General features: G+C 36.1%; 1 protein-coding gene across 1 annotated transcript; it reads right to left on the bottom strand.

The window, feature by feature from the left end:
* Window positions 1–7,229: 7,229 nt before the first annotated feature.
* On the bottom strand, window positions 7,230–9,328 carry LOC125094013 (mesencephalic astrocyte-derived neurotrophic factor-like). Its single transcript, XM_047719795.1, has 2 exons — window positions 9,265–9,328; window positions 7,230–7,953 (listed from the first exon to the last, which is right to left on the bottom strand). Exons 1-2 carry the CDS (start codon window positions 9,326–9,328, stop codon window positions 7,469–7,471), a joined length of 549 nt encoding a protein of 182 aa, XP_047575751.1. The 3' UTR covers window positions 7,230–7,468.
* Between the last annotated feature and the right edge of the window lie 3,966 nt (window positions 9,329–13,294).

Here is a 13,294-nt window from a genome sequence, read left to right as displayed (position 1 = left end):
ATCTTGAGCTTCCAGGACTTTCATGTAGATTAATTTTGCATTTCATAATTGAAGATTATGCAGTTTGACTTCCAGAAATGAGTGAGTGAAAAAAAAGAGGCAAGAATAAGGACAATACTTTAGATAAGTTTGAGCTTGGAGGGGCAGTGGGTTGGAGAAAACAAATTTTTTTTTTTATTTTTATGAGGGAAGAATAGATATGAATAGAAATGAGAAACAGCCACTAAAGATGAATAGATTGATGATAGAGGGTAAGAAGGAATCATCCACAGTGAGTGATTTTTCTGAAAAGTCAGTGGGAGATGGGACCCGTAGGACAGTGAGACAGAGGATGTGTGGGACACAGGTACATTAATAGGAAGTGAAGGGAATTACCATCTGGTGAAAGTTCTTATTTTAATGTAAAGTAAAAAAAAAGCCATCAACTGAGTTAACTGGTTGATAGGAGAGTTGGAGTTTTGGGGTTTGGAAAAGAATTTATTAACAACATTTTAGAAGAGATGCCTACTGGACCCAGAGGTGTTATATGGCTTCAGTGAGACCATGGGTGGTGTACGGCTGGGTAAACTAAAACATAATGAAATGGCACTTCATTGACCATGTTTCTATAATTTTTAGAGGAAAATAAATGATATAGCATTAAATACAGTTATAAACTGACATGTAATCTTTTATGAAGTTTTCCATGAGTTGAAGTTTTATGTTTAACCAGTAGATTTGGTCAATTTGTAAAACAACCATTAATCAAAAGAAGCCAGCTTTTTTTGAAATTTAGCTTTTACATGTGTAAAAGGAATTAAAATTTCTTGTTCAGATTCTGAGTGGGCACATAGTAAAAATGGAACTTAGAAATTTATTTTCCAGCCCACTGATTCAGTTATACTGATGAGGAAAAAAACAATTCTGTCTGGTAAAACTACTTTTTGTTTTTTTAAGATTTTATTTATTTATTTGACAGAGAGAGATCACAAGTAGAGAGAGAGGCAGGCGGAGAGAGAGGAGGGAGCAGGCTCCCTGCTGAGCAGAGAGCCCGATGCGGGACTCGATCCCAGGACCCTGAGATCATGACCTGAGCCGAAGGCAGCGGCTTAACCCACTGAGCCACCCAGGCGCCCCCTGGTAAAACTACTTTAAATGTGGCAATAAGTCAACCCAAGAACAACTTAAAAGATTCCTTTATTTCTTTTGCTGACAGATTCAGCTATTGGCATCGTAACATTTCCAAATAACAAAAACTATTTTGTACATTCCATCATGTCAGTCTTGCTCACAAATTTTAAAATGTTTCAAAGTGCAAATTCTTAAGTAAGGTTTTAAATGAAGACCATATTTGATGTAAGCTAGATCCTTCAAAGTGATCTTGTTTTAATTTCCCATTTCAGTTTTATTTCCTTTTATCCTACATCAAAAATACAACTCCCTTCTCCCCCATTTCTACCACTAGTCATTTAACAAACCCATTCCATGACTTAGCAAACATGTATGTTCTATCTGGTATACTTTTTTCTAAAAACCTTGCCTCTATAAAGCTTTTAACCCCTCTAGTTCCAACTCAAGTACTGTCTTTGCCAAGAAACTTTTCTAATTATTTCTACAACTTATTCTCTTTAAGATGAGCATACGTATTTATGTATACATACATATGTATATAACATATACACACCAATAATTAATATATGATAAAAGATGCTATGATATATATATAATAAAATATAATATAGTATAGCATAAAATCAGCATTCCATCTACTTTTGCGAAATCCATCTCCTACCTGCTTTAGTGATTTGAATGTGATTTTCTATATTTTATAAAACTTTGTCAATAGTGATTAGACTAGTGATTAGATTAGTGATTAGTGATTAGATTAGTTGGCACTTCCACTGCAGTTGACTCATTTGGGTATTAGCATCTGACTGAAAATAGACTAATCCTATAACCTTTCCCTGTAATGATCACCTGATGGCTTTCTTCCAGATCACAAAATAGATCTGTGAAGCATGATCACACTGATAACAGAGATCATTGCATTCCATGTGATAATTATTTTCTCCAAGTTCATTTTGGCTTGTTTTTTATGATGAAAAAATATTACCTTAAAAAGCCAGAAAGAGAAACTAGTTAAATTTTGAAAACAGAATGCTCAAAATCTGTGTGTGTCTGTGTGTGCGTGCACACATGTGTGTGTTATAAAGAATGTTTGCATTGCAACACTAAAGTCTCATAGGCTAACTTGTTGAATTCTGCCTCAGATTAATCTTACAACCTCTGGAGCAAGACCAGCTGGTTTTCAATTCAACTCTGTGTTTATCTTTAGTAAGTTTCTTAACCTCTCTCTACCCCATATTTATTCATCTGTAAAATGGGGATTGTAATTGTATCTGCTCCTGACAAGGTTGCTTTGAAGATTAAAGGAGAATATATGTAAAAAGCTCCATAAAGAGACAATAAGACCTCAGTAGATTTTAGTTATTATTTCTACAGGAGAAGCTCTCAATCTACCTTTACATAATAACTCACTGTGAATGTACTCTGTAAAACATGTTGACTAATGTCCAATTCACTCTATACACTTAAGGTGAGTTGGTTATTTTCTGATACACCTATACACTTCTGCTCTCACAAAATGTGTCTTTTCTTCCCAAGGGCCAGTTATGTTTGTTCTCAATCATATTCCTTCTAAGTGAACTTCTTAGTATAATTTTGTAATTTAATAGATACCTTAAAATATGACTATGAAATGCTAATTACAGAAAAAATATTTCAAAAATCAGATTTTAGGGGCACCTGGGTGGCTCGGTGGGTTATGTCCCTGCCTTCAGCTCAGGTTATGATCCCAGGGTCCTGAGTTCGAGCCCCGCATTGGGCTCTCCACTCGGTGGGGAGGCTGCTTCCCCCTCTCTCTCTCTGCCTGCCTCTCTGCCTACTTGTGGTCTCTCTGTCAAATAAATAAATAAAATCTTTTTAAAATCTTTAAAAAAATAAAAAAATCAGATTTTGGCCAAATTACTATGAAATTTTGGAGGAAAGGACAAAAATTTAGAGGAATTTATACTCGAAGTAGCCTGTGAATATCTTTAATTTCTCAACCAGAACTAGAGACCATAGGTTATAATTTCTATGTTGTATGCAAAAAAGACAACATAATACTAAAAAGACCTTCCTCTTTACATAAAATGTTAATGTAAGTTCAAATTTAGATATATATGGTTCAAATGAAATGTTTACAGTATATATGCATGTGGATGTTTATACATGTATGTAATTATATATTATATACGTTACCTTTCATGACTTTATAGTTGCAAAGTTTCCTCATTAAGCCATCAATTACAGGTCTTGATAGTACCAGGTAGATAAATTTCTACTGTATTTGCTTCTGGTTGGTATCAGATTCATTTACAATAGTTGTACTTTTTATTTCCCACTGATCTCCTTGGATTGAGCAATCTGATATAGTATCTGCTTAATTTTAAGAGTAGAAAAAATAGATTATTACTTAATAACTTCATTTGTTTAATAGATTGCAGTCAAGCACAACTGAAATGACTTTTGCAAAATTAAGATCAGGATCCTTGATGAAGAAAATGTCGGCATGATTATTTTTATACGTAAATTCTACTTAAGGGCTTTGTAAATACTCTGGGGTCAGTCTTGTTTTAATTACTTTGTCATACCTTCCACTGTCTCAGTCTCTATTTCTCGAGTTCCAATTAAAATATAGTTGTCCTAACTCAGCAATCAAGCCTCATCCTTGGCAGATATTCATAAATCCATTAATCCCTTCAGGATTTACTAATTATCTGAACTCTGTAGAGTCTTTAAACTAACAAGTCTATACCACTTATTCCTACACATTAGAGAGCCTTGAAATATCTTTTTTTTTAAAGATTTTATTTATATATTTGACAGATCACAAGTAGGCAGAGAGAGAGTAGGAAGCAGGCTCCCTGCTGAGCAGAGAGCCCGATGCAGGGCTCGATCCCAGGACCCTGAGATCATGACCTGAGCTGAAGACAGAGGCTTTAACCCACTGAGCCACCCAGGTGCCCCGAGAGCCTTCAAATATCTTGAGCAGCTTGTGGAAAATAGAGATTCACCAGTGCTTGGCCCCAAATTCTCTGTATCAGAACCTCCATTGTGTTTTCCAGTTTGATTCAGATTACATGCCAAATTTTTAGCAGAATTGTGACACCATATATTATGTAATACTGTGTTGATGTAAATGAAAAATTTCTACCCCTTATTTTCTGTAATCTTTCCTCTTTAGTTGGTAAAAGTCGTTTTTAAAATAAGCAGTCATGGGGCACCTGGGTGGCTCAGTGGGTTAAAGCCTCTGCCTGCAGCTCAGGTCATGATCCTGGGGTCCTGGGATCGGGCCCCGCATCGGGCTCTCTGCTCCACAGGGAGCCTGCTTCCTCCTCTCTCTTTCTCTGCCTGCCTCTCTGCCTACTTGTGATCTCTGTCTGTCAAATAAATAAATAAAAATCTTTTAAAATAAGCAGTCAGGGTTGCATCTTTTTCCATAAATCTTTTCTCTTTAATAATTGGAAAGGAGGAAAAAAATAGAATTATATAACATTTGTAACATGTACATGAAGCATGTCTTATCCATAGATGCTACAGATCACAGGGGCACTGCATGCTGTTTGGTTGGAAAGGTTACTGAACTCCAGTATCAAGAGATAATGAGTATAGACTCTGAATTTCATTTTCATAGTAATTTTAAAGGGATTTTTTTTAAAATTTATTTGACGGAGAGAGATCACAGGTAGGCAGAGAGGCAGGAAGAGAGCGAGGGGGAAGCAGGCTCCATGTTGAGCAGAGAGCCCAATGCGGGACTCAATCCCAGGACCTTGAGATCATTACCTGAGCCGAAGGCAGAGGCTTAACCCACTGAGCCACCCAGGTGCCCCCATAGTAATTTTAAAAGGATGGTTAGTAGTCTTCATGTCATTGCCATTGGGTTGCATTCTCTTTAAGAAAAAACCCCTATCTTAAATGCACATTCAGCTGTCATCGGGGGAAAAAGTTGGAGGAAAGGAAATATTAATGCACAAATCTATACACATAGACCCTGAGGTCTCTGACTAGCTTTTTGAAATCTTATTTGGCACAAGTGATTACAGGGGACATTTCTGACACCAGAAGGCAAGAGAGGGTCTTGGATAGTTCAGAGCTTGAATTCTCATAATCATTTTATTGGGTTTAAAGAACTGCTCTAGAAGGTCACAGAGGATAAAGGGTTAGCATTCCCTTAATTAAATTGTCAGGTATGAATAGATTGGGGATAGTAGTAAGGTATTCCAATACCTCTTGCATCGGTTCTTATACTGGTAGCATTTTCTTAATTATTAGAACATTATTTTTTTTTATATTTGTAAGGCATGCTTCCTTTCATTATTCTCCATTAAAAATTTGTCTTCATTTTTCTCATCATTATATTTTAAATCAGGGATTCCCAAGCTTGGTGCTATTGACATTTGGAGCTGGACAATTCCATGTTGTTGGCACTGTTCTGTACCGCAGAGGATGTTAACAACAACTTTAGCTTCTACCAACTGACACCAGTAGCAACCTCCATGATTGTGACACTGAAACATGTCTCCAGATATTATGGAGTATTCTCTGGGGGACGTGAAAGTTGTGGTGGTAAAATAGTCCCTGGTCGAGAAAGACTGCTGTAAATAAACTGTGGCCTAATTTTTCTGATTAAAAATAAAATCCCATTAACAACTATAATTGACATTCAATCAATCCTATAAATATAAAGAATAGTTTTGACAGTATTCATTATTCTTAATTTCTCTTGGTACCAACAATTAATTTCTAACTCTTCTTTCTTAGAGGTTCACAGATTAGCTCTCCTCTCCTGTAAAATATGTGTTGTCTAATATTATTTCTATTTTCCACAATATGAGAAATTTATTCAGGACACTGGCCAAAAGAAGATTAGGAAGGTCAGCAGTCTTAATGTGTGAAGTAGTCTGTGAATATGTATGAGTATGTATGTGTTTCTGTGTCTGTGTCTATGTGAGCATAAGACCATAGATATTTTTACTGGACTTTAGGAAAAACTAAATTAGACTCTACTTGTAACACAGGGAGAACCTCAATCTTTTGACAAACTGTGAATAACAGGACAGAGAATCAGTTAGCTATGTAAAGTAAATTGCTGAGACTGGAAATGGTACCAATAAGTACCAGTGGTTTTGTGGCTGCCGGGTACAATCAATACTGGTAGATATTCTTCTTCTGAATAGTTATTTGGCAAAACAATAAATGTTTTATTTATCTCATTGTGCTGGATCCTACATGAAGAAAGAGTTCTGTAGAGAATAATGTGATCAATTTCCCAGTTTTCATTTTTGCTATTGACCTTTGATTATTAAAAAGTTAAGTTAGCTACCAGCAAGAAAGTATATTTTAAGAAAAAGAAAGTAGTCACTTACTTGTGGAATATAAAGAATAACATGGAGGACATTAGGAGAAGGAAAGGAAAAGTAAAGGGAGAAATCAGATGGGGAGACAAACCATGAAAGACTATGAACACTGAGAAACAACCTGAGGGTTTTGGAGGGGAGTGAGTGGGGTGAGGTGGGTGACCCTGGTGGTGGGTATTAAGGAGGGCACGTATTGCATGGAGCATTGGGTGTTATACGCAAACATTGAATCTTGGAACGCTACATCAACAATTAATGATGTATTGTATGGTGACTAACATAACACAATAATTTTTTTTTAAAGTCAGATTGATATAAAATAAAACTTCCATGTGCATTTCCATTCAAAATGCATCATGTTTTGCATATCATAGACCTATAATGAATCCTGTAGATTATACAAATTTTAATATACTGTTGTTGTAAATTTTTCTTTGACTGCTTCAACTGCATGTCTGAGTTCAGTATGAGTTTAGAATGCTTCTCATATTCAGTAAAGGATTATTTTTCACGTTGCCCCCAAACCACAGGACACATTCACCTACACTATGAACAATATAAATAGGTATTCTGTTTTAAAATCCTCAGAATTGGGGCACCTGTGTGGCGCAGTGGGTTAAGCCTCTGTCTTCAGCTCAGATCATGATCTCAGGGTCCTGGGATCAAGCCCCACATCAGGCTCTCTGCTCAGCAGGGAGCCTGCTTCCCCCCCCTCTCTCTGCCTGCCTCTCTGCCTACTTGTGATCTCTCTGTTGAATAAATAAATGAAATCTTTAATGAAATCTTTTTTAGAAATTTTCTTCCTTTAATAAAAAATTCCCAGACACACTTTGAAGTCCTAGAGTAAACCAGCAACAGAACAAAGTGAATCTCCCCAGGGGGGCGCTGGAGAGCCAGCTTCGTCAGGAAAGCTCCAGGCTTCACACCTGACACTGTCAGGAGCCCGCCTAAAAAATAAATTACAAAAAGGCTGTGGGGAAGACGCAGGTGAGCTGCTTTCCCCTCAGGTGCAGCAGGGACCAGGCCGACTACAAATCAGTCGGTGAACTGGCTGCCTTGGGGGCATATTTAGGCATCAGTTCGTTAATCTTCCGGATGTAGTCAGACTTCTCCGCGCAGCCTTTGCACGTCTCCCCCCAGTCGTCCAGGATCTTCTTCAGCTCTTTGACCCGGAGCTTCTTCAGGTCCACCGTGCTCAGGTCGATCTGCTTGTCATACTTGAGCTCACAGATCTGGCTGTCCTTCTTCTTGAGCTTCTCACAGACCTTCTCCACAGGGATGTGGTGAGCCAGGGGCTTGGACACCTCATTGATGATCTTAGTGGCAGCGTCCTCTGTGGCCCCGATGTAGTAGCACAACCGATTCTCTTTGCTTCTTGCTTCCCGGCAGAATTTTATAAGTTCTTTTTCAATAGAGGACGGTGAGAATGTGACATCTCTGTCTTTGAGGTCCTGATAAAATCTTCCCAGATAGGAGATACAGACTTCGCAGTCGCCCGGCCGCGGAATTTTTTCTTATGTGTTATCTAATATATAAACACCAGGATTTTTTTTTTTAAAGTTTGACCTGAGTTAAGATACTTACTAAGATTCACTGAGACAATGAATTTAGAAAGTGAATACAGTGTCTTCTACATTAAAAATAATAAACCTTGTAATTTCTAAAATTGCCCTTAGATGTAAGTGATTTAACTGAGATCTAGATGAATCCTAACTAACAGAAAGAAGAAATTTCTTTAGAGGGGAAATCCACCATGTTAGATAAGGAGCAAAAAACACACTGACATATCTTGGTAAAAAAAGTAATTTTGTTAGCAACAATTTTTCATATTGATATAAGAATGCAGTTCCTGAAGCAGAACTCAGTGCCTGGGTATAGAAAATTGGTGTAGGAGTTGTAAGAGTTATAGATAGTTGGATTCTCTAAACTAAAGTTATCTTCAAGTGTGTGATTTCTAGTTGCATCTTTACTATACAGTTAGGCATGTTGCTGCCTTATATAAAGTGGTGGACGAATCCATAAAACTTACTTCCTCTGCTCTTGAGAGTGAACAGAACACTTCAATAGCAAAAGCAAATTGGTTTTGAGAGCAAAGCAAAGAAAGAAATCTCTCTGGGTCTCAGTTTCAGCATTTGCAATAGGAATCCATTTGATTTTAGTGTTAATAAACAAGAGACACATAACTTAAAGAGAAATTCAATTCTGACTTAAGCAACTTCAAAGAAATATGACAAATTTTTAAACATCATTTTCAAAATGCTGTAGAGACCTCAATAATTTATTATAACTATTTTTGGTTTGTTTTAGAAGAGATGGTTATACTTTCTGGAACTATATGAATGGGAATATGATTTAGGTTTCTCATGTGACCTAAGACAAAATAGGGCATCCACATACCCAAGTTACAGCAAAGTCCTAAATAGGCATGCATTTCAATTATCCACCCCAAGGAATCATGGTAAAGTGCATCTTCTTTACTCCACAAGTTTATCACTCCTTGGAAAGCTCCTCATAGGTATCCTAAGTGTGGGACCTTGAGTATGCAGTGGGTGGAGAAGTTCATATATTGAATAGTGCGCACTGCTTGTCAGGTTTCTTTGAGTAAACGCAGTTACTTTCCTGAATTCATGAGTGTTGCTTAAATTTGGGGGAGGGGTTCTTCATTAATTGTTTTTAACAAAAGCACCAATTGCCTTTGAAATGAAACTGAACATTGCACTGGCAGATAAAAATGCTTTGAGCTGTATTTATTTGCCAACTCGGGGTCATGTCTGGAGTACACTATTTTACTTAAAGTTTTCTCTCCTATTGTTTTAAATAGAACTTTTGGTGTTAGAATCTGACTCTGTAGGGTTTTCCTGAAGCATTTCGTGGACAGTTTCATGCATGATGTCAGATCATTGATTTCACAATGACTGACTTATAGAGGAAATACTAATTGTTGCAAGTATATATTCAGTATATCATGACATCCTGCAAAGCAGAACTGGGAAATTTCTCACTTTTAATGTACTTCGGTGACTTATTTTGAAGTTAAAAATCATGTAAGTCTGAATGCATCTTGTGTCATTCTGATAAGGTATTATTTGACATTTTGGAAAATGACCTTTATGTAAACACCATCGAAATATATAAGGACTTTTTAATGGAAAAAAAAAGAAAATGAAACTAAATGGCTTTCTATTTAATCTGTTGAGTTTTTCTTTCTCTAATAAGCCATTAAATGAGCTACAAATTTCAGCAGATAAAGTTTAACACAGTTTGCTCATTGCATTTGTCTTCAGATATTGCTTGGAATTGCACAAATAGGGCAATCAGCCACTCAAAGCTCTTGCCTACTATCTAATATAATGTGAAAAATGCAGATATCACATTATACATATGAAAAATGATTTCAAGGGTAAATTCAATTTTATTTCTCTTAGAAGCTAGTGGTTTAAAGAAGTATGATATTAGAGATGAAATATAGTATTGCAGCGTAAATTGAGGTATGAAAAATAATCAAAAGCAAAAAACAAATCTAGGCAGAGGGAAGATGGTTGGTCAGGGAAATGTAGTAATGACATTTGTATATGGCCTTCTTTCCTATGCAACATATGCAGTCATTACAGTATTAATCATTTATTAACTTACAAATTCATGTTTCTCATCTATCAATTAGAAAATGGATATTTTTATTATTTATCTAATTAAGATTAAATTTATCATCAAAGGTTTATCAGTGTAATTGGTTATGACCGGAGTGCTCACTACTCAGCAATGTTTCACAAGGGCATATTAGCAATAACTAAATGCACTGGTTTCTCATAATACTGTCCAAGTTGGCAGATGTTTTAGAAAGTGCTCTAAAGTGGGCAATTTTTGTTTCAAATGTTGTGTGGAATTATAGGTGGCAGGGATCAAGTGAACTGGGAGTGTGAGAGTGATGACTTAGCTGCCAGGTTATTTACTTGAGGGCAGAAGTAGTAATTATTCAATAACTAGGTACCATAAATAAAGGTAAGTAAATAAAAAGGAATGGCCATTTAATAACTGAGAATAAAATAATGGAGAGAATCTAATTCAGTATTTTTATATATATATATATATATACACACACTCACACATACATATATATATTATTTAATATATATTTTATATATTATTTTATATAGTATATAGTATTTTATATATAAATATACATATTTATATAGTATTTTATATCTATACATACATATGTATGTGTATATATACAATGTCATACATATATATGTGATTATGTATACATGCATTTATATGCACAAAAATTTGTTGCATTGATACATAAATTCTATATATATATTCATTCAACACATTTTTTTGGCTCTTTAGTAACCCTCATGTTCCAGACACTCGTTTAGGAGCCAGGGATAAAGCAAGGAACAAAAAAGGCCAAAATATCTGTTCTCACTGCCCTTGTGGAACTCTCATTCTAGTAAGGACACAGCAAAGACAATATAAATAAGCAAAATATAATGTATATTAGCAAGGAACTAATATAATGGAGGAAATAAAGTGGAGGAAATGGATAAGGAATGTTGGGAATAAGGTTAAACTTGACGTGGTCTATTAGTTTTTGACTGTTGTTATAATAAATTGCTACAAATTCAGTAGCTTCATAGCCTATAATAGAGATTTATTATCTTACAGTTCTGTAACGTCATTCAGGGCCATACAGACTCTGTATGAAATGAGTCTCACTGGGCTAAAAGCAAAGTATTGGCTGGGTGGCATTCCCATCTGGATGCTGTAGGGGAAAATTAATTTCTTGCCTTATTTGGCTTCTATAGGTCATTCATATTTCTTGGTTCATGCCCTCCTCCCCTCTCTTCAAAATTAGCTATGTGCCTTTCTCCTGTAGTAAACTTCTTTCTCTGACTCTCTTCTTCCTTACTTTTGCACTTTTAAGTACCTTTGTGATTTTAGTGGTCCCACCAGAATAACCCAGGAGCATCTCCTTATTTTAGAGTCAACTGATTGACAACCCTGATTCTCTTTTGCTATGTAATCTAACATAATCACAACGTATTGGCATTAGGATATGGACATGTTTGAAGGGCCATTTTTCTGCCTACCACAAAGGATATCCAAGAAAAACCTCATTCAATATCAGTAAGGATCTAAATGAAATTTAAAAGCACCCCCCAAAGGAATAACATGCTAAGCAAAGAAAAAGTGCAAAGGTCAGGGGGTAAGCTAACGTCTGGTATGTTACAGGAAAAGGGAACAGGGGAGTGTGACAGGAGTAGAGGGTTCAAGATGGGAAGATGAGTAGTACGAGAAGAATTCTAAGAATTAATGGCAAGTTTGGAGGTAAAATTGTTGCCTTAGAGGTCATAGCCAAAAAATAAAAATAAAAACAAAAATGATCAACCAACCAAACCAAACCAAACAAAACCCTCTATACTGAGATTTAAAAAAAATACCTACAGTATATTAAGCAAAAAAGTAAATTCTGACACATGTTAAAAAGATTACTTTAGCAACATGTCTATAGAATCAAAAGCAGATCAATCATCAGGTTATAACAAGAATTTTTCCAGAAGATGATGGTGTCCTACTACAAAGTGGTAGTAGAGGGGGAACTAGAGGGATTCTGGCTATAAGTGAAAAGCAAAGCCAGCAGGGTTTCCTGGAGGTTTGTAGCTGGAATGTGAGAAAAGTGGTCATAGACGTCTCCAAGGTATTTTTGCCTTTAGCATTTAGAAAAACTCAGTTATCTTTTATTGAAATGGTATGATCACGAGAAAAATTTTTTGTTTGTTTTTTCATTATGTTTTATGCAGGAGGTAATATTGATGGCCTGGGATTTGTAGTATTTAGAATGGCTGTTAGATATCCAGTTTAAGATAACTAGTAGAGAGTTGAATATATGAGTTTAGAGTTTAGGGAACATATAAACAGTTACCAGTGACAGATTGTATATGGTTTCCAAAACTATGAAATTTGTTAAGGTACTCAGCCACAGTTTTAGATAAAAAATAAAAAAGATTCAACACCTGAACTTTGGGATACTCCAAACAGAAATCAGGGGAAGGAATAAGAATCAATGAAGAAGTCCCAAAATTTTATTTTGGCTTTTGTTTCCTTTGCCTTTGGAGACATTCATCAAAATCAAAAGCTTCTGCACAGCAAAGGAAACAGTCAAGAAAACAAAGAGACAACCCACGGAATGGGAGAAGATATTTGCAAATGACAGTACAGACAAAAGATTGATATCTAGGATCTATAAAGAACTCCTCAAACTCAACACACACAAAATAGATAATCATATCAAAAAATGGGCAGAAGATATGAACAGACACTTCTCCAATGAAGACATACAAATGGCTATCAGACACATGAAAAAATGTTCATCATCACCAGCCATCAGGGAGATTCAAATTAAAACCACATTGAGATATCACCTTACACCAGTTAGAATGGCCAAAATTAGCAAGACAGGAAACAACATGTGTTAGAGGGGATGTGGAGAAAGGGGAACCCTCTTACACTGTTGGTGGGAATGCAAGTTGGTGCAGCCTCTTTGGAAAACAGTGTGGAGATTCCTCAAGAACTTAAAAATAGAACTTCCCTAGGACCCTGCAATTGCACTACTGGGTATTTACCCCAAAGATACAGATGTAGTGAAAAGAAGGGCCATCTGTACCCCAATGTTTATAGCAGCAATGGCCATGGTTGCCAAACTGTGGAAAGAACCAAGATGCCCTTCAACGGACAAATGGATAAGGAAGATGTGGTCCATATACACTATGGAGTATTATGCCTCCATCAGAAAGGATGAATACACAACTTTTGTAGCAACATGGATGGGACTGGAAGAGATGATGCTGAGT

The sequence above is a fragment of the Lutra lutra genome, chromosome 2 (genome assembly GCF_902655055.1).
Source record: "Lutra lutra chromosome 2, mLutLut1.2, whole genome shotgun sequence".
Classification (NCBI taxonomy): domain Eukaryota; kingdom Metazoa; phylum Chordata; class Mammalia; order Carnivora; family Mustelidae; genus Lutra; species Lutra lutra.
Note: the sequence above shows the minus strand (reverse complement) of the source record. Positions and strands in the feature narration are given on the sequence as shown.

Excerpts from the sequence above, each read along its gene's own strand:
- LOC125094013 (XM_047719795.1), bottom strand. The coding sequence starts at position 9,328 with ATGCATGAAACTGTCCACGAAATGCTTCAGGAAAACCCTACAGAGTCA. Across the intron at positions 7,954-9,264 it reads GTCAGATTCTAACACCAAAA|AAAAAATTCCGCGGCCGGGC; the intron begins GTTCTATTTAAA and ends ATAACACATAAG.